This window comes from Marmota flaviventris, chromosome 13, assembly GCF_047511675.1.
Source record: "Marmota flaviventris isolate mMarFla1 chromosome 13, mMarFla1.hap1, whole genome shotgun sequence".
In the NCBI taxonomy this organism is placed as follows: Eukaryota; Metazoa; Chordata; class Mammalia; order Rodentia; family Sciuridae; genus Marmota; species Marmota flaviventris.
In genome coordinates this window covers 99,362,702-99,389,594 of record NC_092510.1, presented here as the reverse complement: position 1 = coordinate 99,389,594, position 26,893 = coordinate 99,362,702, and the positions used below count along the sequence as shown (strand labels likewise).

The 26,893-nt window shown below is 44.8% G+C and overlaps 3 protein-coding genes across 5 annotated transcripts in view; all 3 read right to left on the bottom strand.

The window, feature by feature from the left end:
* Abl1 (ABL proto-oncogene 1, non-receptor tyrosine kinase) overlaps positions 1 to 7,750 on the bottom strand; it is a 123,191-nt gene extending 115,441 nt beyond the window's left edge. The window contains exon 1 of one of the 2 annotated variants that reach the window (XM_027942789.3): positions 7,057 to 7,750. In XM_027942789.3, the coding sequence (XP_027798590.2) occupies positions 7,057 to 7,192 (136 nt within the window). In that variant the 5' untranslated portion in view covers positions 7,193 to 7,750. The remainder of the gene's footprint in view (positions 1 to 7,056) is intronic. The other variant, XM_071601055.1, reaches the window with a different exon arrangement.
* A 10-nt stretch (positions 7,751 to 7,760) lies between these two features.
* Positions 7,761 to 8,610, bottom strand: LOC139701630 (uncharacterized). 2 transcript variants are annotated; one of them, XM_071601056.1, is made up of 2 exons: positions 8,538 to 8,610; positions 7,761 to 7,896 (listed from the first exon to the last, which is right to left on the bottom strand). In XM_071601056.1, exon 2 carries the CDS (start codon positions 7,857 to 7,859, stop codon positions 7,761 to 7,763), a length of 99 nt encoding a protein of 32 aa, XP_071457157.1. In that variant the 5' UTR covers positions 7,860 to 7,896; positions 8,538 to 8,610. The 2 variants fall into 2 exon arrangements, with proteins under 2 accessions (XP_071457157.1, XP_071457158.1); XM_071601057.1 differs by lacking the exon at positions 8,538 to 8,610 and adding an exon at positions 8,020 to 8,519.
* A 3,132-nt stretch (positions 8,611 to 11,742) lies between these two features.
* On the bottom strand, positions 11,743 to 22,400 carry Exosc2 (exosome component 2). Its single transcript, XM_027942824.3, has 10 exons — positions 21,952 to 22,400; positions 21,162 to 21,495; positions 19,954 to 20,055; positions 18,170 to 18,215; positions 17,914 to 18,003; positions 16,856 to 16,921; positions 16,180 to 16,248; positions 14,249 to 14,425; positions 13,359 to 13,487; positions 11,743 to 12,589 (listed from the first exon to the last, which is right to left on the bottom strand). Exons 2-10 carry the CDS (start codon positions 21,281 to 21,283, stop codon positions 12,509 to 12,511), a joined length of 882 nt encoding a protein of 293 aa, XP_027798625.1. The 5' UTR covers positions 21,284 to 21,495; positions 21,952 to 22,400; the 3' UTR covers positions 11,743 to 12,508.
* Positions 22,401 to 26,893: the final 4,493 nt, after the last annotated feature.

The following is a 26,893-nucleotide window of genomic DNA, read 5'->3' as shown; positions in this document are numbered from 1 at the left end:
TTCGAACACACTCAGTGATGTCAGGGGCACAACCACCAGAGGCAGGAACCAGGCAGTCAGGTAATGGTGAGGAATGTGGCAGAGCAGTCCAGAGGGAGTGCTCCCTCTCACCCAAGCCCATCTTCTAAGCAGTAACTCACATCTCTTACACCCAGACATTTCTATGGGTATAATTCCCAGCTCAATCATGGTAACGCATCCCTCTCTCTCCCACCTGAAAAATGCACATACTGCTGGGGGTGGTGGCACACATCTGTAATCCCAGCTACTAGGGAAGCTGAGGCAGGAAGATCACCAAGTTCAAGGTCAGCCTGAACAACTTCTCAAGACCTTATTTCAAAATAAAAAAGCAAATAGGGGGAAAAAAGGGCAAGGGATGTAGCTCAGTGGTAGAACACCCCTGGGTTCAATCCTCAGTACTGCCAAAAAAACTTAATTCCAACACAGGTACACTCAACCAAAATGAAGAGATTTCACATTCTAACTTCTATCTTTTTATTTGATAGAATGTTTGATTCAAACCAGGTAAAACTCTTGGTCAATCATCTTTGGTCATTTTCTTTTACCTACACCACAACAGAAATAGTTTTCTTCTAATCACAAGCATAATTCTTAAAATGGACAATAAAGTTTTATGAAAAACAAAAAGGCCATTCAAAATGTATTAGACTATAGGAATAACAGGGCGCCTATTAAAACATAACTATACAAGATTTTGCATTTTCATAGATCATGTACCACAACCCAACTCTTACATAAATAGAAAGATATATAGTCTTTCCAAACAACCTCTTTTAAGAATCTGAGTGAGCTGTGAGTGGTGGCACATACCTGTAATCTAAGCTATTAGGGAGACTGAGGCAGGACTACAAGTTTGGAAACCAGTCTGGGCAAGACCCTGTCTGAAAATTTTTGAAAGACTTGGGTTGTAAGGCAATGGCTCTTGCCTAACATGCTCAAGGCATATTAATCCCTAGTATCAAAAACCCAAAAAGTTTGGGGAGGGGGGAGGCATGGGAAAAATGGAGGAAGTTTGATTGGGCAACGGGGAGGGAGGGGAGGGAGGGTGCATGGGGGCAGGAAAGATGGTGGAATGAGATGGACATCATTATCCTAGGTACATGACTGCACGTGTGGTGAGACGCTACAGCTACATCCCTACATCATGTACAACTATAGAAATGTAAAGTTGTGCTACAATTGTGTACAATGAATTAAAATACATTCTGCTGTCATATATACCTAATTAAAACACTAAGGACAGTGGCTAATATCCAGTATATTCTCAGTAAATGAGTCAGTTACAATTCTAGTAAAGTCTATGCATTTTATCAAATTAATAAACCAATCATTTAGATAAAAATGAGCATCACATTGCATCTTAAAAATATAAAATTTTTCTGATGAAGAGGGATGTGACCCTGCTATATTTCTAAAAATGTGGTTTAAAAATATTAGTGCTTAGAGCAGTATTACTATTCTTTAGTTACTTTCAATTTTTAAATCTTAATATTAACAATACAGGTAGTAAATTCTGAGGAATTTTTTTTGCAAAGATGAATGTAATGATAGAGTTTCTTAAACAAAAGTTATAATTTTTTGCCTTTTATTTCATAACTTTCTGCAATTTAAAAAAATAGCTACCATATAATCATAAGACATAATTAGATATTTGGAAAGTTTTACCAGACCCTGTCTCCTGCTTAGATAAGGAAAAAAATTTTTTTTGATTGGTTTAACATTAATGCCTATAGGACTCAACAGATGCATTATCCCACCTCCTAACGTGTATAGATATTTAATATAATTTGACAGTGAAGGAATCACAGTGTTGATCTATCATGTACCTACAACTATGACCTAAAGTTTCATTTGAGAACCTTAAAGTAGCTTTGAACTGATAGTAAACAATGTCTTATCATTTTCAGTTAAGCTTAAAATAAAACATTGAGTGTAAGTTAGTTAAATAACTTTGAAGGACAGATATACTGACTAAAAATTAGAAAATATAAAAATAAGTTGTTAAATAAATTTTTAAAATGTTTTTAGTTATAGGTGGACACAATGTCTTTATTTCATTTTTATGTGGTGCTGAGAATCGAACCCAGTGCCTCACGCATGCCAGGCAAGCACTCTACCTCTGAGTCACAATCCCAGTCCCAAATAAAATTTTTAAGAAGCTTCAGCTGGACACAGTAGTCCATGCCTATAATCCCAGCAACTTGGGAGGCATGGAGGGTTAGAAGTTTGAAGCCAGCCTCAGCAACGTAGTGAGACCCTGCCTCAAAATCAAAAACATAAAGCACTGAGAATGTAGCTCAGTAGTAAAACGCCTCCTGGGTTCAATCCCCAGTATCACAACAAAAAAACATATCAGGACCTGAATCTCCAAGGTCCCAAGGGCTTCACTAACCACAGGTATAAAAGTCAACATCCTCGCAACGACCAACAGGACTCCACTCTTCTATCCTCCCTTTACCCCCACTTTACCTCCTACAATCCTCCTTTTGCCTTCTCTGCTCCAGCTTCACTGGCCTCTGGGCTGGTCCTTGAATATGCTAAGCAAGCTCTGCCTCAGGGCCTTTGCACCTGCCTCCCCCTGCCTAAAACACTGTACCCTCTACTTCTATTGCAGCTTGCTCCTCACCTTCCTCCTTCAGTTCTTTATTAAAAATGCCACCTTCTCAGGTGGGCTTCTCTAGCTACCATTACTAAAATTATACCCCCACATACTCACATTCTGGGTTATATTTTGTCCTCAGCACCTTCCACCACCAACACATCTGTACAGTATTTCACTGCAGAATCATTACACCCTACTTTTTCACTCTGAAAATTAGTTTATAACCTTTCCTTGCAAAACTGTCTCATGGATGATTCTGTTCCTCACGTGACGTAAGAAGCAACTAGAGGGCTAGAGTTGTGGCTCAGTGGTAGACTTGCCTAGCACGCGTGAGGCACTGGGTCCGATCCTTAGAACCACATAAAAATAAACAAATAAAGGTATCGTGTCCACCTACAACTAAAAAGAGATTTAAAAAAAGAAGAAGAGCTGGGGTGTGGCTCAGTGGTAGAGGGCTTGCCTAGCGTGTGTGAGGCCGTGGGGAGGGAGGGAGGGAAGGAAGGAAGGAAGGAAGGTGCTGTGTCCATCTACAACTAAAAAAAAGAAAGAAAAAGAAGTAATTAGAGCCACACTATACTCCCCAGTGGCATATGACCATGCTTCAGTCTTCCTGCACCTAGAATTCCCCGGGCTCACTGCCTGTCATCTCTGTAGTCCCTCAGAGTGCCGCTTCTACACCAGTGGCCATAGGACTGCGCCTTCAAGGGGGAAACTGAGGACAGTGGTGCAAAATCTCCACACAGGGAGGATGACCTTTTGCAACACTGCTGCAAATTTTCTCAACTGTAATATTAACTATATCGCACAAAATGAAACAATTAACCTGTTACCCTTTTTCCAAACCAGAAAAATGTTCACTAAATTGTCACAAAGCTATGATATATGTCAATTTGGACTCTTCAATACTCCTGAATATAGGTTACTCAAAACTCTCTTCAAGAGTATTCCATGCATCCTAATCTTGCACCAAAGACAGTCTAATAGTACAATATTTTTAAGTAATACTTGAATAGTTTTATAGAAATTCACATAATAGACACATCTCACTTTAAAAAAAAAAAAAAAAACTAGCAGAAAATCTTCAATGATACAGGACCAGTCTAACTCCACACCATGTACAACCCACAAGAATGGGATCTGTCCACATAGGTATGATATGTCAAAATATACCCTGCTGTATATACCCTAAAAAGAACAAAAACGATCTGCAATAATTACACGGCAAATTACAGTTATTTATTTAGTATATTGATGGTTTGTCTACTCCCACTAGAATGCAAGTCCTAAGAGGACAAGGATATTTTTTTCTTCTCATATGTATCACCATTCACCAAAACACTACCTAGCACATAGTATAGGCACGATAAATATTTGTTGAAGAAAAAAGATACACTAGAAAAAGTTTTACCAGTGAATGCTTTCAATTTTCCTAAGAGAATTTTCTTAGTTAAACCACTAAAATGTGAAAAGAGCATGTGGTGTAAAATAACACCACAGCCCCCCAACACACACATACACTGTCCATATGACCAGGCCCTTCTGACCTGAATGATCCTGGCAAAAGCTGCCATCTGCCCACTCCTTTCAAATTCACCACCATACCACCAACCACCAACCATCATCAACACCATTCTAGGCTTCCAGATTCATGTCTGGTCTAACACTGTGTTTCTTACTTGCAAGTTTTTCAATCCAATTTACAAGGACATCAACAAACTCTAGAAAGATCAGCCTGTGAAAGAGCAAGAACAATTTGTAATACAAAAATAACAGTGTATTTCTCCAGAAAAAGAATCCTCAAGGTCCAAAGAAACTGACTTGTCTTCAATCATGACAATCTTTCATCAATAGGTACAACAAAGAAGTGATTATTGATCCAGCTGTCAACAATTCAGTTTTTCTTTCAATTTTATTACAAAATAACACAAATTTGTTGTAAAAACACATTTGGAACATCACAAAAGTAAAAACTTTAAAATTTTCTCCATCCAGGTCATACTAGCCCGGTGCACTGGCGCACACCTATAATCCCAATAGCTCAGGAGGCTGAGGTAGGAGGATCTTGAGTTCAAAGCCAGCCTCAGCAACAGTGAGGTGCTAAGCAACTCAATGAGACCCTGTCTCTAAATAAAATACAAAATAGATCTGGGATGTGGCTCAGCGGTCAAGTGCCCCTGAGTTCAATACCTGGTACTCTCTCCAGGAAAAAAAAAAAAAAGGGTCATACCATATGGATAGATCTCCAAATGCTTTCTTTCTACTTACCGTAAGCACAGACATCAATTCACTGTTAGTCCTTCAAAGTCTGCTTGTGTACCCTCTGAACAGACTTCCTGTGGTAATGGTTCCCAAACTTTAAAAAATATTTTTATATTTTTTTTAGTTGTAGATGGACACATTATCTTTATTTTATTTTTATGTGGTGCTGAAGATCGAACCCAGTACCTTCCACATGCTAGGAGAGCACTCTATCACTGGAGCTACAACCCCAGCCCCCAAACTTTTTAATCTCTGCTCTTGCTCCACTTTTGAAAATTACTGATGACCCCAAAGAACTTTAATTTATATGGATTATCTCATCAATACTTACCATCTTAGAAATTAAAACTAAAACTTAAAAATATACTTATTGATTTAAAAACAAATATTTTTATTATGTTTTCTCCCAGAAAGGCAAATTTCATGGGTAATAACAGATATTCTTTTCTGCTACACTGAAAACCTCTGTACATGGTGGTTTCTTAAAGGCTGGAGGCCAGGTAGAATCTGAAACCATATCGATAAACTTTTGTATTCTATGACATTAGAATCTCCTGGTTCACCTTGTACTTTGAATGGAGCTTCCACCTGTGCATGCTTCTATATCACATGTTGATCATTTAGAAAACACTGGTTCACTTATTTATGTAGATCTCTTAAGTTATAGCTTTCATTATAAAGTATCAAAATATCACAGCCGTAAATATTACACCAAGCTCTACATCACAGTGATATACAAAAGTTATCCAAAATCCTATTTCACTAGAAAACTAACATTTTATAATTGGCAAAAAAAAAAAAAACAATAAGAAAGAAAAAAAATATATATATATACACACACACACACACACACACACACACTCCCGGTTGTTTTCCTTGAAAGGAAAGATCTTTTCTTTCAAGAAACACAACCGAGAGTATTTTTTTGTTTTGGTTTGTTTTTGCCAATGATAAAATTTTGGCTTTCCAGTGAGATTACTGGGTCACTGACATACAAATTCATCTAAAACTCTCCAAAAAGGCTGTGGCAATTTTCACTATCTAAGGCTGCATGAATGATCACCACTAGTTAAAATGTAAATATTTCCTTTTTCAATCCTGAATTTGAGAAGATCATATATTACCACATTTGCCTGCCTAAAATAATACTCAAGTAAATCCGATGTTTCAAGGTGAAGTAAAATCCAGATTAACTTAGATGAAGTGAATATTTTTGAATTTCAAAGTGCACACCATCTGCACACGCTGCACATCCACTCGTGGGACGGGTGGGCTCAATTCATACCTTAATACTAAGCAAAGCCTGAAAAATATCAGGCTGCAGCAGCACAAACACGACCCTAATTAACGGATCCTGGCTGGCCTCTTTACACATATCAGTTAAGCTGACCCTCAGCTTTAACTTCACACAGGATTCTTGGAAGTGAACAATGTAACATGTACTGTCAGCACTCAAATGCCAGCTATGTTCACAAAAGTGTCAAAGACAATCTTTATTGCCCAAATGTCATTCTAAACAGGGAGAGAGGAAGATGCAACATATCATCAGTGGGGAAAGAGTTACTCCTTATGGAAGGTAAAATAATTAGAAGATGTGTGTCCTCAATTCATCAGAAATGCTGCTTTCCAGTTCAATCTTTTCCACAGAGCACAAAAGTGAGTATTTTCAAATCCTACTTTTGATTGAAAAAAAACAAGGATACTAGTGTCAACTCGGATGTGGTTCTTAACTTTTTAGAACACAAACCACTTTAGGAATAGGATAAAAGCTCTCTACAGAAATAGTAGTAGTGGATTCATGCAGTTAGAGGAAGTCTGTGCCTTCAGTTAAAGCAAATGACAGAATTAGGAATCCCAAGAAGCCACTTAAGACCAACCCTATCATGAAACTGAGGCCCTGGAACAGTAAAACGGCTTGTCCAAGGTCAACAGTGAACAAAAAGTTCAATCAATCAGGCAAGAAGTAAGCAACTCAAACAGATTTTTGAATAAAGCCCTAATTTTCTTATACAAAGAAAGTTTCTGTCGGCAACTAAGAGATAACTACAGTAACAAAAATGTTAAGTAGAACTGGAAGGAACTGACACAAGTACTGCTGTTTCAAAAACCTCCTTGACAGCCTAAGCTGAAGGTGTAAGGAAAAATATGACCAGAAATCTTGAAAAAGAACTCACCATGTTCCATAAAAACATTGCAGTGTGGACCCCCATGCCTTGATGAGTCCTTCTTCCCTGCTCCTTTGATAAAGTGCAGGGCAGGCAAACTTGGCCTTCGTTGGTCCCCAAGAACTTTTCCAGGCTGCTGCCCCATAAAGCAATGATAAGCACCCCTTTCCAGAAGAGGGTTCAAGATCTTCCAGAACGGTGAGTGGACTTAGAAGGAAAAGGATATATGCGTGGGATTTCACATTTACTGCATCTCCCCAAGTTAACTGAGGTCAATCACAGAAAGACACCTTCCGTGACAAAGGGGAGCGGACCTTTAGGTTGACAGATGTAAACAGGAGTTCCAATTATTTTCGCAGTTTAACTTGATTTTAAGTTTCTTGATTTTAAGTATGTTTCACAGGCTGAATAACAGTTTTTTTTTTTTTTTCATCCCCAAGAAGAAAAATTTAAACACAAATATTCACAGGCGACGCTAGGTCAACAGTCCTACAGTCTTTTCCATTCACAAGTAAAAAGGATCGTCCTTGGATGCTACTTCCGAACTTTTCCTGTGGAAGTCACCAACCCCCTATCTTGGTTTCTCCATCTTCCAACAAATTTCCTGCCCCTCTTCCTTCCCTACCCTGCTCTCCGGGAAAGGGCACGGGTCACCCAGATTTCAGCGAGCTTGCCCTCCACTCTGACAAGAAGGAATGCATTGCCAGCAACTTTTAAGTCCGCTTTTTAAAAGGCCTGTGAAACCAATCCAGGCTTTTCCTTTGCATTGAAGTTTTTGGCTGCACTGGGACCGAGGGGGCCGAAGGTGACATTGGAAGAAGTCAGGGCATCAAGGCTCGCGGGAGCAACCTGGAGGACAGGAGAGAACGCCTGACAGTGGGCAGGGGCTCTCCTCCGGCGGGCGGGGGGCTCGGCGGCCGGGCGTGGGCCGGGGCGGCGGGGGCGAGCACCGGCTGCCGGGGCGCGGCTTACTCGGGGACGACGCTCCTCCACGCATCAAGCAAGAAGCCGGGTGTCCCCGGTCGGGGGCGAGTGAGACCACCCCGGCGTCCCGGCGCGGGAGCGGGCAGCACGGGCCGGAGGACGCGCGCGGCCCCAAGCCGGGGGCGGCCACGGGGGGAGGAGGCCCCGCCGCCGCGGCTGCCCCGATCCCGGGGTCTCTGCCCGAGACACCCCCTCCCCCGGCCCCGGACGTCGCCGCCGCCTCCGCCGCGCAGTCACATCCCCCGAGCTCCGCCGAGGCACAGCCTCCCCCCGCCGGTGGGGGCCGCGGACAAGGGAGGGGCTCCTCAGCCACAGGACCGGGAACCGGCTCCGGCTCCGGCGCCGCTCAGAGACAGACACCGACCCCCGCGGCCGCCATGATGGATTACGAGCCGCTCCACAACGAGGCCAGGCCCCGCCCTCCAGCCCCGCCCCCGGCGACTTGCGAAGCCCGCCACGCGAGGCCCGGGCGACCCTGGTGCCGCCTTCTGCGGACGCCGCCGCACCTTCTGCCGTAGTCTTGGTGCGGGTGAGAGTCCAGCCCCGCACGACCTTTTAATTTGGTTCTCCTGGGTGCAAGGTGAGCGGTAAGGAAGCGCCCGCCTCCTCCGCACTGCCATTGGTCCCTGGGAATCCGGGCCCCTCTCTTCCATCCCATTGGCCAGTGAGAGCAGCTGGACCGGCCCTGACAGCCAACCGCCTTCGGCGCGGCCGCGGGGCGTGCCGGGAGCTGTGGTTCCGCTGGGCGCCCGGCCCCCGCACAGACTCGGCCGGCCCTCGGCTCTCCGTTCCAGCGCTCCTGCCCCTCCCGCCAGGGAGCCGGTGGACTCGTTGGCCTCTCCCCTGGCTGGCCAGCTCTCCGGGCGCCCGAAGCTCGGCAGAAGAGCCAGAGCGAAGGGGAAACTGCGGATTGGATTTTCCCAAAACCGGAATTGGATTACTTCCTTGAGCCTCTTTTAGGGGAGAAAATTTGGCTTGATCCTTGAAATCCAAGCTATTTGGTCCCTTTCATCCCATTCACTCCCTAAAAAGCACCAATGTTGGAACTAGAGAAGAAATCCGACATGCTGCTAGCGAATTTAATGGTTTGTTTCTTTGAGGGATCAGGAGGCTGGCTTACTATAGCAACAGCATTTGTTCTGAGGGCGCGTCAGGTGCAATCGGATGTTCGCAGGTGAACACGTATTTGCATGACATTCTTGCTTGTTAGACAACAAAATGCCCATATTAGGCTTTGCAGGCCTACAAGCTAGCTAACAACCTAAATACGCCGAACTCGCACCTGTCATAACCCATCTTCTGCGACTAAAAAGTCCTCATTCTTCACTCTCCATAGAGCAGCACCTAACTGGGATATACCCATTTCTGAGGGGACCCACTCATCACAGTGCCTCTCTACGCCCTGCAATATTGGCACTTTTCATCGACTGCATTCTCGTTTAGTACTCATGATAGCCCTGTGAGGGCTATCATGTAATATTATCCCCATTATACAGATGGGGAAACAGATTCAGAAAAGTGACTTACCCAAGGCACTTGGCTAATATGACAGGCATTACTTCAGCCCAGATTGGCCTTGCTCCAAAATACATGGTATTCCTACTATACCATCAGCCACCAAATTACTTTTCAGAAGTTTCTACTGATACCACAGGCACCACAGCTGCATTGAGTGCCAGTACATTCAGCTAAGCATTTTAGAAATATTTCTGCCACACTGAGACATGGCATTTACCATATACATATTTTTGTTAGTTGTCAATGGACCATGATTTTATTTTATATACAGTGCTGAAAATCAAACCCAGTGCCTCACACATGCTAGGTAAGTGCTCTACCATTGAGCCACCACCCCAGCCCCCCATAGCACTTACTCTTGATAATGGCACTTTGATTACTGAAGAGGAAAATATCCACTTGGAGATTCAATGGGAAACATGAAAAATTTGTGCCAGATTTAGAACTGGAATTCATAAATGCACGTCGATATAGCTTTGTGGCTCAGTGGTAGAGCACTTGCCTCGCACATATGAGGTACTGGATTTGATCCTCAGCACCATATAAAAAAATAAATAAATAAAAACCTTAGTTCTCATCTATAGTATTTTTCTTCAAACTTCAATGCCTTTGTTCCTCTTGATTTATCTGTCTTATACTGATTGCTACTCCCAATTTTTCTTTGTGACATTTTCTACTTTTTTAAATTCCTATTCATGTTTTAATCACTTCCTCCACATCTGCATTCTTCACTCTCTGGTCTAGGTTAAAATTGGGAAATCAAATCAGAACTCTATAATATACATAGCTTACACTTAACAATTCATTTAACAAGTATTTACTGAGTACCTATTCTAAGTACTAGAATACAGCAATGGGGGGAGAAACACCTCCTTATTCTTGGGGAGCATACATGGGACAGGCAATATGCAAATAGGTAACAATTCAAATAAAAGATAACCTCAATGCTGGAAGTTAGACTTCTGGATTCATGACCTTTCAGTCAGTCCTACTTGTCCTCTGAAGGCCTGCTTTCTGATACCTCTAGGGCTTAAACGTGCTTGATTCAGTCACTCATGAACTTACTCAAGTCACCTTACTTCTCAGACTTCTTCACCTATAAGCGGGGTTCCTAGCTGTTTACTTCATAAAGTTATCATGCCAATCAGACCAGACTTTGGTTTTCCACAAAGCTGGAGATATGCTTCATGGTGGTCACAGTAGAGGTCACTACCCTTCATCTAAAGATTAGATTATCCCTAATCTCCATTCTTCACTTCCACTGTTTTGGGGGTTTCAGGAGAGCCCCAAGCCAAGACTTTTTTTTTTTTTTTTTCCTAAAGATGCACTGTACTCTTTCAATCCCTATAGAATGATACTTTTAAGGACTTAAAACTAGAATCCAGAGCCCAGCAAATGACCAATGTTGAATAAATCTCTCTAAGCTCGTTTCCATTAAAAGTGATTCAGCCGAGTCTAATTTTGTCTTCACTCTTGTAAAGCAAAACTCATTAAGTTTAAAAATTTCAGCTTATTCCATTTCTTACACCTACTGGAAATACACTTAACCAGGGCGCCCTCTAGTGGGCCATGGAAAGCAGGTAATCACCAGAAGGTGCTTTCAGACCTTGGTCAGCAGGAACTGGATGAAGAACCAGCATGGGTGAACCAGGTGAGGACAAACAAGCTTGCGGGACGCAGGCTCTGCTCTTTATCATTTCTGTCTCTCAAGTGGAAAATCTTAAAAACATGACAGGTGAGCCAACCTAATGATGCAGTGCTGCCTAAAGCTTATTCATTTGTCTGCACTTTCCTCAAAACAGGTGACACATGGGATAATGATTTTTAAAAGTTGTCAACTGAGTTATAAAGAACCATGTTATTTAATGAAAAAGAGCCAACTGTATTTCAGAGCTGTCCAAGGCAGTGTTTGGTTGGTTACTACCACTGAAACAGCCTAGGTTTGTTTTAATAGAAGTAGGGTAGAAAGGCCTCAGATGGAAGTTATGTCTGCTGAGCCCTCCTTCAGCTAGCTGCATTTAGCTAATTGTTACCCAGAAACCAACACTAGCACACTTACAACCATCAAAAAGTAGTTCACCACACATGTGGAATAAGACAGTACTTCCATATATAATGCCTTAAAAAATGTTTCTGAAAACCTAAATCAGGGCACCATTTTTAAATAGTCATCAGAAAAACAATGGATCGGAATTCTAATATTCCTCAGTGAGAACTTCACTATCTGGTTTTTATTTTTTAACCGTAAATTATTCAAAAATGAATGTGTCACTACTTCAGTTATAGGAGGAAAACAGCTTTGCTTTTCCAATCTCCATTTTCCTCACTTACTTTTCATGTTTATCAGAGCACCCAAAAGTAAGATGGGCCCAGAACATTCATTCTATTATTGGTAATAACTTCTTATAAACCCCCCTCAAAGGCAGGACAGGTTAAGTAAGGGACCTGGTGTCAACTCCTCACCTCTCAGTGGAAGGAACATATAGTGGGAAATGAGATTCTGGCTAAGCAAAAGGTGGCTGGGTGAACTTTATTCTTCCCTGACCATGGGCCTCACTTCACCACTGTATTCTTCACCAAACACTTGAACTTCAAAGGTGGAGTGGAGACCAGAACACACTACTTAGGGGTCAGGGGATGCTGTGTTTTCTAATGGGGTAATTTCAGGGGGCTTCGTGCCTTGTGAATGATGGTGAGTGGAAGACAAAGGATTCACCCAATTGTTCCAGGAGCCATTCGCCTCAACAGGATAAAAGACCTGAAACTACCTCTTTGCACTGGGACCTGGCCTGTCCAGCAATGTTCAGTTCCCGCCAGGCTGTCTCATAACAAGAGAGAGCAAGCTCAGGAGCTCTCCAGCCCCTCAACTGCAATGCAGATGAGTAACGAGTCTGTGGATCCTCCCTGGGCCACATGTGGGGACCTCACAGTGACTTGGCCCACCTTCAAGAGCCTCTCCTCATCCTTCCTGTTCTAAAAGCCTCTGGCGTGTTTCCAGCACAATCTCCTCCATGACTTCTGGCTTTAAGATGTCTTTGATCTGAGAAAGACAGAAAAAAGGTATGTGTTCTGAAAAGAAGCTAACCATTAAGCAGACCATCAAGCCATCCAAAACACGGGAACTAAGCATGGTTAACATAAAACTTCTGCACTCTGTTCCTTTACCAGAAACTCACTTGGTGCTATGGAATGTGATCTGCCAGAAGCAGCTTAAGAAATCAAGACTCCCTGGGACATGAGTGACAACGACAAAAATATTCTGACATTCACTTAAAAGATGAGTGCGGAAGCACAGGCCTATAATCCCAGCAACTCGGGAGGCTGAGGCCCTGAGCAACTGAACATGGCACTGTTTCAAAATTAAAAAGGGCTGGGGATGTAGCTCAGTGGTAAAGCGTCCTTGGGTTCAATTTCCAGTACCAAAAAAAAAAAAAAAGGTTAAGATTTGGGATGGGCAAGATGAAGTCAAGAGGATAGAGGTTTACTATCATAAGAGAGCCTCACCTGGCACCTCCATTCCAAACTCTTAGCCCATGAAAGATATTGCCAGTGTCTTTTTTTCATACCAGGGATTGAGCCAAGGAGCACTTAACCACTGAGCCACATTCCCAACCCTTTTTTAATTTCTTATTTTGAGACAGAGTCTCACTAAGTTGCTTAGAGCCTTAAGAGGGATCTGCCAGACACTCAGTAAGGCTGCCCCCCAGACCAGTCCTTACTGATGAGCATGGTAGAAGCACTGGGGACACTGAGGAAGCACCGTTGCAGCTCTCAGAGGAGTGAGGAAAAACGGAGCTCCGGTGGAGTACCTGATGCGAAAGGGATGCTTCATAGCAATACAGGATACTGGTGTCATACAGCATCATCCTCTGAGTTACCAAGGAGACAATGCAGTTCCGGAGCCGTGATATCACCTCTCGATCAGCAAGGGAGACAGGCTACAAGGGGTAAAAGAGGAAGTAAAGGGAAATACAAATTGGACCAAAACAGTGAAAAGTCCCAGTAAATTAGCAGAAAGGAGATCATGCGTGACTCAGCATTGCTCTGAGACTCCCCCAAGGAAGACGAAGAATGTGGCTTCTTTAATGGTTCTTTAGCTGTTACCCTGCACCTTTGCCCTATCACCCAGCAAAGATCAAACCAGTCATTGAATCTATCTCTTCAGAAAAGAGAAGTTAATTCAATGTTATGAACTGAATTTCCTAAATGGAAACTCAAACTCAGTCTTCAGCAATAACATGCAATCATGCACTGTACAGTGACACTTCAGTCATCAACAGATCGCATATGACAGTCTCCCAAGATTAAACCACCTGGTAGTGCTGGAGCCATCTTAGTTTATAAGTACACAGTACAATGTTCCGACAATGACAGTCACCTAACACTGCATTTCTCAGAACAAAACACCATAGCTAAGCAGCATAAGAGTAATTTAAAAAGCAACAAAGCCAGGCGTGGTGGCACACACCTGTATTCTTAGCAACTCAGGAGGCTGAGGCAGGAGGATTGCAAGTTCAAAGCCAGCCTGAACAATTTAGCAAGACCATGTCTCAAAATAAAAAAATAAAAAGGCTGGAGAGGTAGCTCAGTGGGAAAGCGCCCAATACCACCCTAAAAAATAAGGCAATGAACTCTGCCACAAAAAACACAGCAGAGACCAAGCGTCCTCACCACCAACAGCAGCAATACGCTCACTCACCTCCAGGTTTGCAGTGAAGCCCCCTGCGTCCTCATCCTTGTGCTCAGGGGTTGGGTAGATCCAGATGAAGCCATTGTTACCCAGAATCACTGAGGCACCACACGGCAAGTCATGGAAGTGAGTCTTCTGCCGTTTCACCAGGGAGGGGGAAACCTGGACCAAAACACCCTGACCTAGCTAAAGAAAAAGATCACAGGGTAGGTCACTGTAGACCATCAGTGAGATGACTGAAAACAGATTACAGAACATACATCCCTGTTACATCCCAGTCAGCGTCCTTCATTAATAACTGCGGTCCTCTACGTGTATATACAGAGGCTATTTATATATTCCAAAGAAAGTAACTATTGATACTCTGTCACTTCCTTTTGTAGCAATCATCACATTCTAGTCTAGGGCAGGTGTGCTGGTTAAAGAAGCTAGAGCTGACTGGGATGCACTGAAGTCCCCCATTGCCCAGGACACTGTCCTGTTCCATGGCTCTAGCTTGATTCCAAACACCCATCCTGCCCATGAGATGTGCACCACTGAAGAGCTGGGTACAAACCCATGCCTGGTCCTGGCAGGCCAGCTCCAGATCCACATTCTGCAGCACACAGGCTTGTACAGGATCCACCTCCTACTTCACGTACATGAGTGTGGGTGTCCAGACTCATTAAGGGAAAGGGTTTTTCCTCCACTCAGAACCTGAACAGGTTCACCCAGATAAAGCCAAGAGACTTAATAAATCATAATGCATTTTAGGAAGTATGCATATGCTATCTCCAGGTGCAGTGGCAGACACCTATATCCCAGTGGTTTGGGAAACTAAGACACAAAGATCACAAGTTCAAAACCAGCCTTAGCAACTTAGCAAAACCCTGTCTCAAAAAATAAAAAGGACTGGAAATGTAGCTCAGGGATAAACTGTCCCTGGGTCAAATCCCCAGTATCCCAAAAAGTAAATAAAATAAACAATAGCTTCAAAAAAGTAACCTCATGCTGGGCATAGTAGTACATGCCTGCCTGTGACCCTAGGAGGGAGGTTCAAGTCTGAGGCCAGCCTCAGCAACTTAGTGAGACCCTGTGTCAAAATAAAAAATAAAAGGGCTCCAACTGTAACTCAGTGGTGGAGCATCCTGGGTTCAATCCCCACCCACTACCACAAATTATTGCAAAATAATAAATAATGTAGTCACATGTAAGAAAAATCATGAATTTCATTTAGAGTCTTTAAAGCAGTGAAATTTCATTTAGAGGATCTATATAGAAGAAAAGCAGTAAAAATCCCTTTATTTGCTATCAGTGACATCCATTTCACTGCCTGGACTACTAGGTGCTGAGACCGCCCCTGTGCTGCAGGCTTCAGTCTCCCTTTGTTCTACAGACAGCCTCTTGGCCTGGCCCCAGTGCCACATTGCAGCATCCCTCAGAGGGGCGGAAGGGCTCTTTGGGTGGAAGAGGATAAAAGTCACCACCCTTGGGCTGGGGATGTGGCTCAAGCGGTAGCGCGCTTGCCTGGCACGCGTGCCGCCCGGGTTTGATCCTCAGCACCACATACAAAGATGTTGTGTCTGCCGAAAACTAAAAAATAAATATTTAAAAAAAAAAAATTCTCTCTCTTTAAAAAAAAAGTCACCAACCTTTACAATGCCCCCAACCAATGAAAACCATCTTCTTCCCATGGAGCTCTGGGAACACCAGCAGAATATGGGATGCTAGTGGCTAGTGCATAATTACCTAGATTGGTTTGTTGGTTTGTTTTGTGTTTTGCAGTGCTAGAGATCAAACCCAGGACCTCACTTATACTATACAAAAGCACTCTACCACTGAGCTACACCCCCAGCCCCACCACCAGCGTTCTTTAGGTCAGCATGTCAGGGAGCTACAGAGATTTGGAAATGGATCTGATGTCTCAGTCAGCTAACAGGAACGGCAAGAGCCTGACTTACCTTTCCATATTTCAGGCTCCTCGTATGCAGAGAGACAGCTCCATCAGAGAACACTGCCTGGACCTCAGCCTAGCCAGGGTAATCAAGGAACAAATAGAAGCCTCAGCTGCCCACTTTCATGTCACTGGTCTCCCTGGCCCCATGCCTCAATCTTTCCCTCCTATCACCAATAGTCCACCTCAGCTGTCTTGTTGAACCTAGAGGACTTCAATGTGACCTCACTTTCCTCTTGGCTGACGAGAACAAGAGTTATCTTGATATGAACAATATTTTTTTCAATTCCCCAAGATAAAAGTTAACACTAATAAGAAAACTTAAGGGGCTGGGGTTGTAGTTCAATGGTAGAGTGCTCTAGCTCATGTGAGGCCCTGGGTTTGATCCTCAGCACCACGTAAAAATAAACAAGCAAATGTATTGTGTTCATCTATAATAAAAAAATAAAGAAAGAAAACTTGAGTCTAGTATAGCATGGGCATTATGAGTTACAAGACCCAAAGAAATGAGCTGGCAGCAGGTATAAACAAGAGTTGGGAAAGACAGAGAAGCACCTCAGCAGACTTGACCCAGGACTCAGACCCCTGCAAGGATTCTAAGTTCCTCCTGTCAGAAGCAACATAAGCCCCATGTCCAGCCTCACTGGAAAGCACCAGAGGGTGAAACACAAGATACAGGATACACTGATAAGATCCCCTTCCTGCAAGAAACCTCTCATTGCAAGCTCATCTTCTGCAGATCTTCTCCTCTGAAATACACAAAGAAACAACCTGGTTACTTAAGCCAGATCCTGAGAAAGATCTCTCTCCATTGCTTCTTTCTCTTTCACTTCCTCTTGAGATCATTGAAGCCAACATGAGACTCAAACTCTAAGAACCATAGTAAGAGGAGGTAACTCAAGCCACTGGAGGGGAACAAGGGTGACATTATGATTCCCAGCTCCACTTCTCCTTCCTGCTTCCTTCTCCACCCTCTGAGTAACATTAAAGTTTCTTGTCTGATCTGTGAAACCCTCCCAAACTCGCCCAGCCTAATGCTTCCACTCAACCTCCATGATAGCTCCTGAGCTCCAGCAAGGCCTGAATATCTCCTGCTCGGCTGACTCTGCCCACACATTTCCTGTCACTCAGATTCCCTAAGCTCATTAAATTCTCTCCATCCTTCAAGGAGTATGGCTAGTCCTTCCTGTGAGCTTCTCTCACTGGATTAATAACTCTGTACCACATCCTGCCAGGTGTGTGGGTCAGACCTCTCATACCCCCACTCTTTAAGGAACTCAATTGTACTCCTTTTACCCTCCATCCTCCACAGGACCAGTGCGGTGAGCCTCCCTGTAAACTACGCTGGACTGACGGTGGTATTGTACAAAAGGCTGCAGCTTAGTGACTGAGATGTCTGAAGTTAACCAAATGCCCTTTGATTCACAAAAACTAATCTAAAAACAACTTTACAAGGAATACCTTCACTGCAAAGCTAATACACCCAGAAAAATTATTAGCACCAAGATTTAAAAGCTTCTCTCTCCAGCCATCTCTTAGGATCCCACCCCATGGATGTTTCTGACTCTACCACAGACCAGTTGTTGCCTGTGTTGTAAGACCTGGGCCACCCTACACATATGCCCAGGCAGCAAACTTCACAACAGAGCTCAGCGTTCAGCAAAGTTCTCCAGTGGGGCAAAAGACACCACAGCTCTCACAAGCCAACTGCACACCTCCAGGACCCAGCTGCAGCCCTTACCAGCTCTCCTCCAGGAAGATTCATGGATGAGAGAAGCAAAACTGAATCCAGCCTGGAGTTGGTCTCCACCTTCCACCTCTTCTGTTGAACCTACAAAAAAAGTTCCACACCTGGACACATACTCCAAGGGCAAGAGCTAGCCTCATAAGTGACCAATAATCCCAAATCTAACAAGCCACAGGTCACATGACAGCCAAATGCATTCACTACCCGACTCCTTAAATCACCAGCTGGCCTTCACTCTGATAAACTTTACCTCTGTGATTCTCCCCACTACAATGTCTCCTACTTCACCATTATACCTGAAAGATAAAACAAAAGGTCATTCATCAATAAACAGATTTTCACACAAGACTAATAAGCACCCTTTGAGATTCTGGTTAAACAAGGATGAGAGATTTGATTACGGGCCACATTTAGCAAATCCATAAAATTATTATTATTTTCAGGAATTAATAACCTCAAATATCCCCACATATATAAATCTCCATTGACTATCCTTAAACAAACCACTCATTGGAAATAGTTCTGTTTGCCTAAGATCCCTATTTTGTTGGGTTACATGGCAGAGCAAAGCAAGGCATATTTTCCTGTAAAACAAAGGTGGGTTCTGCATTGGCCAAAGGAGGAGAAAGGAGATTTGAAAACAGGTCACTATCTGAAGGGCCCCATGCTCTCCATCTCCCCAGCCGCTGCCTGCACAACTCAGTCCTCTTTGCAATTTCCTCATCCTAGATTGTAAAGATGAAGTGCTCCAAACTAAGGCCCAGGCCTTAGATCACTTCTTATTTACTCAAGGTGAGCTCATCCAATGTAATGGTTTTAAAATACCCCTAAGAACCATAACACACCCCTGCATCCCAGATTCTATTCAACTGCTAGTTACCCACCATCACCACTTAGACACCTCATGGACATTTTCAAAGATAGCAAGGCTAAAACATGCTTTCTAGCAGTCCACTCCCCTCTTCCATAGCAAGCTGCTCCCCTCCCAGTCATTCCCAGCTCAGTAAACAGTGGTTCTGTACCTCAGGTTGCTCAGGCCTAAATCCTTGGAGAGTCATCCTTGATTTTTCTGTTTCTCACACTGATACATCCAGCAGCAAATTCTGCTGACTCTACCCTTAAAATGTATCCAAGAAATAAAGGGCATCTGAATGGAAAAGGAAGATGTAAAACCATCTCCATTCCCACATGACACTTGGTCCTAAAAACAGGTAATCCCAAAGAACTGGGATCTAATACCCTTTCATGATAAAACTAAACCTCAGAAAACAAATACATGCAGAATCTAATCACAACTCCCCACTTTTTGATATTCTAATCCGAGTTGTCCTCACTTTAGATGATAAGTATGATCCTCTACTCCATCTTCCTAAATCCCTTCCTATCCCCCTTCAATGTCCCCATAGCAGCCAGAGTGATCTGATTAAAACCTAAGTCAAGCTGGGTGCATACCTGTAGTTCCAGATACTCTGAAGGTGGGTGAACTGCTTGAGCCTACAAATTCAAAACCAGCCTGGGTAACAAAGCAAGACCCTGTCTCAAAGAACCTAGGTCAGATCAGAACTCTCCTCAGCTGCACCCCTTCCAGTGGCTTCCCAGAGTGGAAGATTAAAAGATTAAATGACCACCAGGCAGGTCAACCTTGCATTCCCCTCAGTCCCTGCTTTCCTCCTTGTTCATTCGGTTCCAACCCCACTGGCTTCCCTTTTGGGAAGGCTTTATTGACCACTTACAACTATGCAGCCCTGTGCTAATACTTTAAATGTACCGTCTCACTGAATTCTCAGAAAAATCTTTTTGTAGGTCATGCTATTATTTCTTATCTTTACATTGCAAGGCTTGGAGAGGTCAGATGACATAGAGAAACCTTTGAAGCCTGCATTAATCTCTACTACCATTCTTATAGTCACATTGAAAACTGCAGATCTGTAGCAGCGTAGGGCGAGTGAGTGGCGCTTGGAAGATAAGGGGTGGCAGAAAAGACCTAGTTGTACAGTATGGATGCTGCAACAAATACACACCTTCTGTTCTCACCTGGTGTTCAGAGCTTTCACACAGATCAACTTGTTTACTCTCTCCACAGAGCCAGCCACAGATGCAATAAGTTTCTCTTCTCCCATATATGTTCCATGGCCCCTGTTGCAAGACAAGGAAACAAAGAAAGTATACCAGTTTAACACCTGAAGTGATCTCTCCCCTCAAGAACAACGTGTCCAACAGGCTCCTCCTGGCCCAGGGCCTCCAGAAAGCTACCTGGACATCTGCACCTTACATGTGCTCAGCTGTCACCTTCTCCAGCAGGCTTACCTTCACTACCCCATTTAAAATATACTGCCACCATCCCATCAAATTCCCAGCCTCATTCCACTCACTTTTCCCCCCACTGCATCTATCACCAAACATTCTGAATAACTAACTTGATGCATTTATTGTTTATTATCTGTCTCTCCCTGTTAGAACATAAGACTCCACGAGGACAGCGGTTTTTTCCACTTTGTTCACTATGACCCCAACCACACAGAACATAAATGTATGTTGAACATATGAGGAAATGAATCCCAAGAATTTCTAAAACTAAAAGTTTAAAGGCAATGCTATAAATGAGGTACCCCTCCTTATATATTCATGATGTAAAGGTAGGTTTTGTTTCTTTTCTTACATTGCTATTTCATTTAATCCTCACTACCCTACTAAATAGTTACTGTTATCAATATCTTACAGAAACTCAGGTTGGAGAGGTAACACCACGGGAACCGGCTGCTGACTCAAGAGCCTGCCCTCCCAACTACCACACGCAAAGTCGGTGTAGTTGGGTGCAGCTAGCACCGAGTATCTGTCCGCCCCAAGCCCAAACAATTACTGATTCCAAAGCAAAAACCCCGGCTCCGAGGTGTCACTGAAGGGGCAGTCCAGGCCAGGAGGGCCCAAAGTTCCCTCAGACAGGGACACTGTAGGGGGCCCTGCTCCGAATCTTCCCCATTCCCCTCTCCTGATGAAGGCTCGAAGATCTGGTCTCCAGGCAGAGGATCCCAAAGTCATGGCCGCCAGAGCTCGGGAGGAGGGCTGGGGGCTGAGGCTACTCAGGCCGGGACACACAAGATGCAGAGAGTAAGGAGCACCAGGTTCGGAAACCAGGTGACTGGGATGCTCCGGAGCGGCACCGCGAGAGGGTTCCACGTGCCGGGACGGGAGGCCACGTGCAGAGCCCTGCTGCAGCCCCGGACCCCCAAGTCCCCACGTACCGCATGAAGCCCGTGTCCGTGGTGATCGTGTCCCCCGGCACCACCAGGTGTTTCTTAGTATCGCGACCAAGGCTCTCACTGAGGGGCTTGCGAGCTACCGGGAGCCTCATCTCCATCGCCATCTTGGCGCCAATGACTTGCGCAGGCGCAGCTCGGTCGCGAGCCGCAATACTCCGCTCCGCTATTCCCTCGGACGCTCAGAGGGGCGGGGCTTCACGGCTGTGGCAAATGGGAATACACGTTCGGGCGGCCATGTTGACTATTGGCCACTTTAGGTTAACTTGAAGGGAATCAGGGAGCCGAGTTGCCATGTTTACTACTGGCAAGGAAGTACCTGTAGAATTAAAAAAATAAAATAAAATCTCAGATTAGGTGACGTATGAGTTTTTACCCACGCTGTCTCACATCCATCGTCCTATGTATTGTTTGCCAGGGTTAGAGATTATTGAGAAATAGTCTTCTGAGTTTTCCGACAACTCCGTTGCTATATTCTGATACAGGAAGGCTCTGGAGGACCGGGAGGTGGGACCTACCGAAAACACCCTCTGAACCGAAAGCCCATTGCACAACCATTCCGAGTAGCCCCGTTGTCCGCATTCCAGCCACCCGTGGGTGTTCAGCCGTCGCCGACACCCCCCGACAGCGCTCCGATCCCTCTCATTGCGCTGTCCTTTGCTAACGACCTCTCCGGAGTGAGCCGGCTTACTCCAACGTGGTGTAAGAAGGTCGGCCAGATCCTGCGAGGCAGGTGCATGAGGGGGGAGGGTAACCCTTGCTTGCATTTACTCACACAGCAATCGGGGCGCTTTCCGTGCTCGCAGCACCCTTCAGGATTCAGCGTGGAAGTGCACATGTCCCTGGCTTCATCTGCGGCTCCTATTTAGCAGGAAAGATCCTCTGGTTCCTTCTCCTGGCCTCTTACTATCCTCTGCCTTCCCCTTCCCTGCAAGGTTTACAGAAAACTGAACTTCAACCTCAGGGGATCGGAGAGATTTCTCTCCAGGGACTCTAAAGAGGATTAAACGAAACAGCTTGCATGAGCCACACACTCCCACGCTGAGGACAGGAAATCAGGCACATCAAGCCCATCATGTCCTGAAGATTCATCAGACCAATAAATCTCCACAAGGACAGCATTTCCTTCACCTAAGCAAGGCTCACAACTACACTTGTGAAGAAAGCCAACCCTGCCAGGCAGTAGACGACATAAATGCTAGTGCCCGAGTGAGCAGACACACCATCCTTCCCTGTCTAGAAGACAGTAGAGCCAAGAAAGTGCAAGAACCACCCATCTGTTGCGTCTGGCTATGGCCATAAGAGGGCGATGGTGTCCTTTGAACCAACACAGGCCTGGCAATTCAAGGAATGAGGGGTGTAGTCCTGGAATCATCCCAGAGAGAGATTTAACCTTAACCCCTCCCACAGCACTCACATTCCCGAGCCTATCACGAAGCATTGTGATAGGCATTGTGGATAGGAATGGTGGATACCTGTTTATCCTGGAGGCAATGGAGCCCCCCCCTCCAAAGGACTAGAATTCATAGTGGCCTGATGCTTGTTCCAACCACTCCTGCGTTCCCCCAAAGCCTGCACCTTTACCAAACGTGTCCTGGGTGCCTTGCTGGCCCTTTGCTGAGTGCTTTACAAACATGGGGTTATTTATTCCTCAAAGTTGACCCCTCTAGAAGGCACATCTGGCTATTCTTGATGATAGTTTGGGGCCCCTGAGTTCCTAAAACAAACTTGCAGCTAGGACTAGAATCCAAGACTCTGGATTCCCCACCACTACCACCACCACACACACAACTCATCCCTGCTTCACCATGCAGAGGAGTGGGCACCAGAAACAGCTGGACCACCCTGGGTGATTTGTGAAGCATACAGATTTCTAAGGCCAGATTCAGGTATTGAGTCTCTGCAAAGGTAGGGTTCAGAAGTCTGTGTGTGTTTCAACACTCGGTGTGATTTCAATGACAGGTAAGGTCCAACGTCCACCAATTCCTCCCAGATCTGTGTGCCTCCACAAGCTGATCGAAGTTGCCTTTCACCAGGACAACTCTAACAACCTCCTCTCTTACCTCCCTAACTTTGCATTACACACACACACACACACACACACACACAACAGCAACTAGAGGGAGCTTTTAAAAACAGATCACATTAAATCACTTCCCTGCTTAAAACACTTCTGGCAACTTCCCTTTACACTAAGAATAAAATCCAAACTCATCACTGAGGCCCCTGCCTGTCTCTGACTTCACTCTCCTCCTGAACCTTTGCCATGACTCACTGGGTTGCAGCCAGATCCATGGGCCTTCCCTTGGTCCCTTGAACAACACACTCATCACCACCCCAGGATCAGTTTGCTTTTGGCTCTTTCTCCCAGGTCTTTGTGTGGTCAATACCTTCTCCTCACTCATACCTTGTTCAAATATTCCCTCCCCAGAGAAGAAGTCCCTGGCTTCCTTATCTGGAAAACACTCCAATCCCTTCTTTTTTTTTTTTTTTTTTAATTTTTAACATTTATTTATTTATTTATTTTAGTTTTTGGTGGACACAACATCTTTGTTTGTATGTGGTGCTGAGGATCGAACCCAGGCTGCACGCATGCCAGGCGAGCGCGCTACTGCTTGAGCCACATCCCCAGCCCCTCCAATCCCTTCTTGACCCTGTTGTATTTCACATCACTGGGGTTCTCTTGTTTACCTGTTTGTTTATAACAATCTCCCAAACCCCTCCTCCCATCAGAAATAGGGACCATTCCTGAAACCAGGACTTAGACTATTTGGTTCAGCCCTAAATATCACATAAGGCAGAGAGAGAGCAGCCATAAAATATTTGTTGGAAAAATAAGATATATTAAGAAAACATGTTTGTTTATTTATTTGCTCATCTGTCTCCTCCACAGGTGGTGAGCCCCATGAATATCCAGGCTTGGTCTATTTGGTTTGCTGGCCAGTCTCCTGAACTGTACTTGATTTATGGTAGATGTTTGTATTAACCATGCCTTTGGTTTTTCATATTCTGGGAGCCTTACTGACCTTGCAGGATTGCCCCTCCCAGAGTTAACCCATTGCTAGGGACAGTAAAGACTCACCCTAGAGCATGTGTTTCCAGTGAAGCCCATTAGTGCAGAACCCACATCCATAACACCTCCTTTATTGGGCTCTCTCACTTGGGGCCACTATCCCCTGCCCCAGGGCCAGGTGACAGATAGCTAGGGACAGCCTCTTTGCCCCCAGAGCCTGTGGAAATTATCCAAACTAGCCAATCCTAAGCCTGCTCATCCTGCCTTGCCCATTCCTTCCCATGGAAAGCACCAAGATGGCTCTCACCCACATTCTCCCCTGGCTCCCTCTGCTTCCTGACCAGCCCCAGTGTTTCTCCATGTGGGCCTGCATGTTCTGCCTCCTGTTTCTAGGGACATCTGGGTTATAACCAAGTTCTTTCTTCGTGACAGTCATTTTCATGCCTGCCTGTCTACAATTAATTGAAACAAATCCTGGGGACCCTTAAAACAGCCTTCAATAAATATTTGTTGAATGAATGAATAAATTTATTCAACAGATGTTTGCTGGGCACCCACTATGTACTGTGGGGTCACAGAGCTGGGTCATTTGCTACCCCAGCTGTCAGGGTGTTAAGATATTCAGAGAGGGGAAAGGAAGTGGGGGCGGGCAGAAAAGCTGCTATGACACTTGTCACTCACCAAAGGTAGCATTATATTAACAACAGCTCCCATTTATTATTTACTATGTGGAGAGCCATGTACTTTATTCATTTATATACATTATCCTGTCTAATCCTCATGATATCCTTAGGAATTAAGCATCATCCCACTTTCCATCTGAGAAGCGTGACGCACACAGATGTTAATTGACTTGCCTAAGGTCACATGGCTAATGAATGGCAGAGCAGAGTTTCAAACCCACATCTTTGGCCTCTGTTTAGGATCTTCTGTCACTAGAGGTCCTAAACCATGCAATAACGCAAGGGGGGGAAAAAGGCATCCCAATGGGAAGGAAAGAGGCAAAAGCATGCTTGATTATTTATTTACAGACAATATGATCAGGTACAAAGCCCTAAGGAACATACAAGGACTCATGATGAATACCTGAGTCTTGCTAAATTGGAGGATACAAGGGCATTATACGCTGCTTCCTTGTGGGATATGCAGAATGCACTTTGGACTGAATCTTCAGACTGACTAGGAGGTGTTGTGGACAGACGGCTTCTGGAGTTAGACACCAGAGGTGAAACCTTGCTTGGCCATTCAGTGACTGAGTGCCAGGACATATGACTTATCCCTCCATGTCTCAATTTTCTTTTATTTCACATGGACATTAAATAAAAATGCATCCAGGAGAAAAGTGGGACAGTGGTAGTGCATGGGTATGTGGAGATCATTCACAGAATACATGTGTTTAAACACTATGCACAGAAATTGCTTCAAAGATTTGCCTGCCTTTGTCTGGAGGCCAGAGTTCTGCACTCCAGAAAGGCGCTTAAGGCTTCTGCTCGAATGCACAGCCCTCCTTCCAGTTTGAAGGCTCCTCAGAACCACGGTTCACAGCTTCTCATTCTTGTGTCCCAAATGCAAGCCCTGGCACACATAGCAGTACTCCTCTGGGCAGGCAGATCAGTCAGCATCCCTGAGGCATGGGATTGCAATTATGGCATATTGCCACCAGGTGGGTTCTGGAGCCTGGGCATGAACAAATTATCTATAAAGAACAAATTAGATTTTTGTTCAAAAGGCCCATTGCCTTCTTTGCCATCTGACTCCTGCAGGCCTTTCTTCAGGACTCTAGCATTACTTGCTGGGAGACCAACATGTGGGCCAGGAGGAAAGGGGACTCTGGACACATAAGATTTGATCTAGGGAACAAGAGAGCTGGGTGGGTACTGAAGTGCAAGAAGGGTAATGTAGGGTCCACCAGAGGCGTTGGAATCCTTCAAAGGGGAGGCAAGGTTTGGGAGGGAGGAGGGGAACCAAGGGTGACTCCTGCTGCTGAGCATAGGGAGCAAACCCATGATGGTATCTGCCTGTAGGCTTCTCTGCTTGTGCCCCTCCTCCAGGGTGCAAGATTAATCTCCCAAAGCTTTGGGAGGATTTGGGGCATACCCTCTGAACTTCCAAACAGGGACAGCCTCTGTGTGCTAGTGTGAATTCCCAAGCATCTGCAGGTGTGTGCAGCTATTCAGCAAGTGCACAAGTGAACAAGGAAGCAGAGAAGCATGCCCATGAGAAGCTTGACCACACCGTCGGTTGGAAGGGTGGCACACGCTGGAGAACAGACTCAGACTCACACTATCCAGCCTGCACACTCTCACTGACCAGGAAGTCCTGGATAGGAGAGCTGTGTCTAGCCCTATGTTGTCCATGAAGTCTCTCAGACCTAACCTGACAGCCTTCCTGCTCCCTGGTCTTCTTTTAAGTGGCTCTGATGCCGGGCACTTGGAAAGTCTAGGCGTTGGGAGGGCACTTGGTGGTCATTTTGGTCCACCCCATTGGTTCTCTGAACCCCTTCAATTTGGTCATAAAAATTTAAAAAAAAAGTGTTTGGGAAAATAATAAATGAGGTGAGTCAGCTGGAAGCCAAGAGAAATCTGCCAGGTCCCTTCTACGACTTCCAGATGTGCACTGGGGCCCTTCTCTTTGGGCTTTGCCCCTAGTGTGACACCAAGAGCACAATGGTGGATTACAGCCCCAGTAAGTGGAACAACCTCAC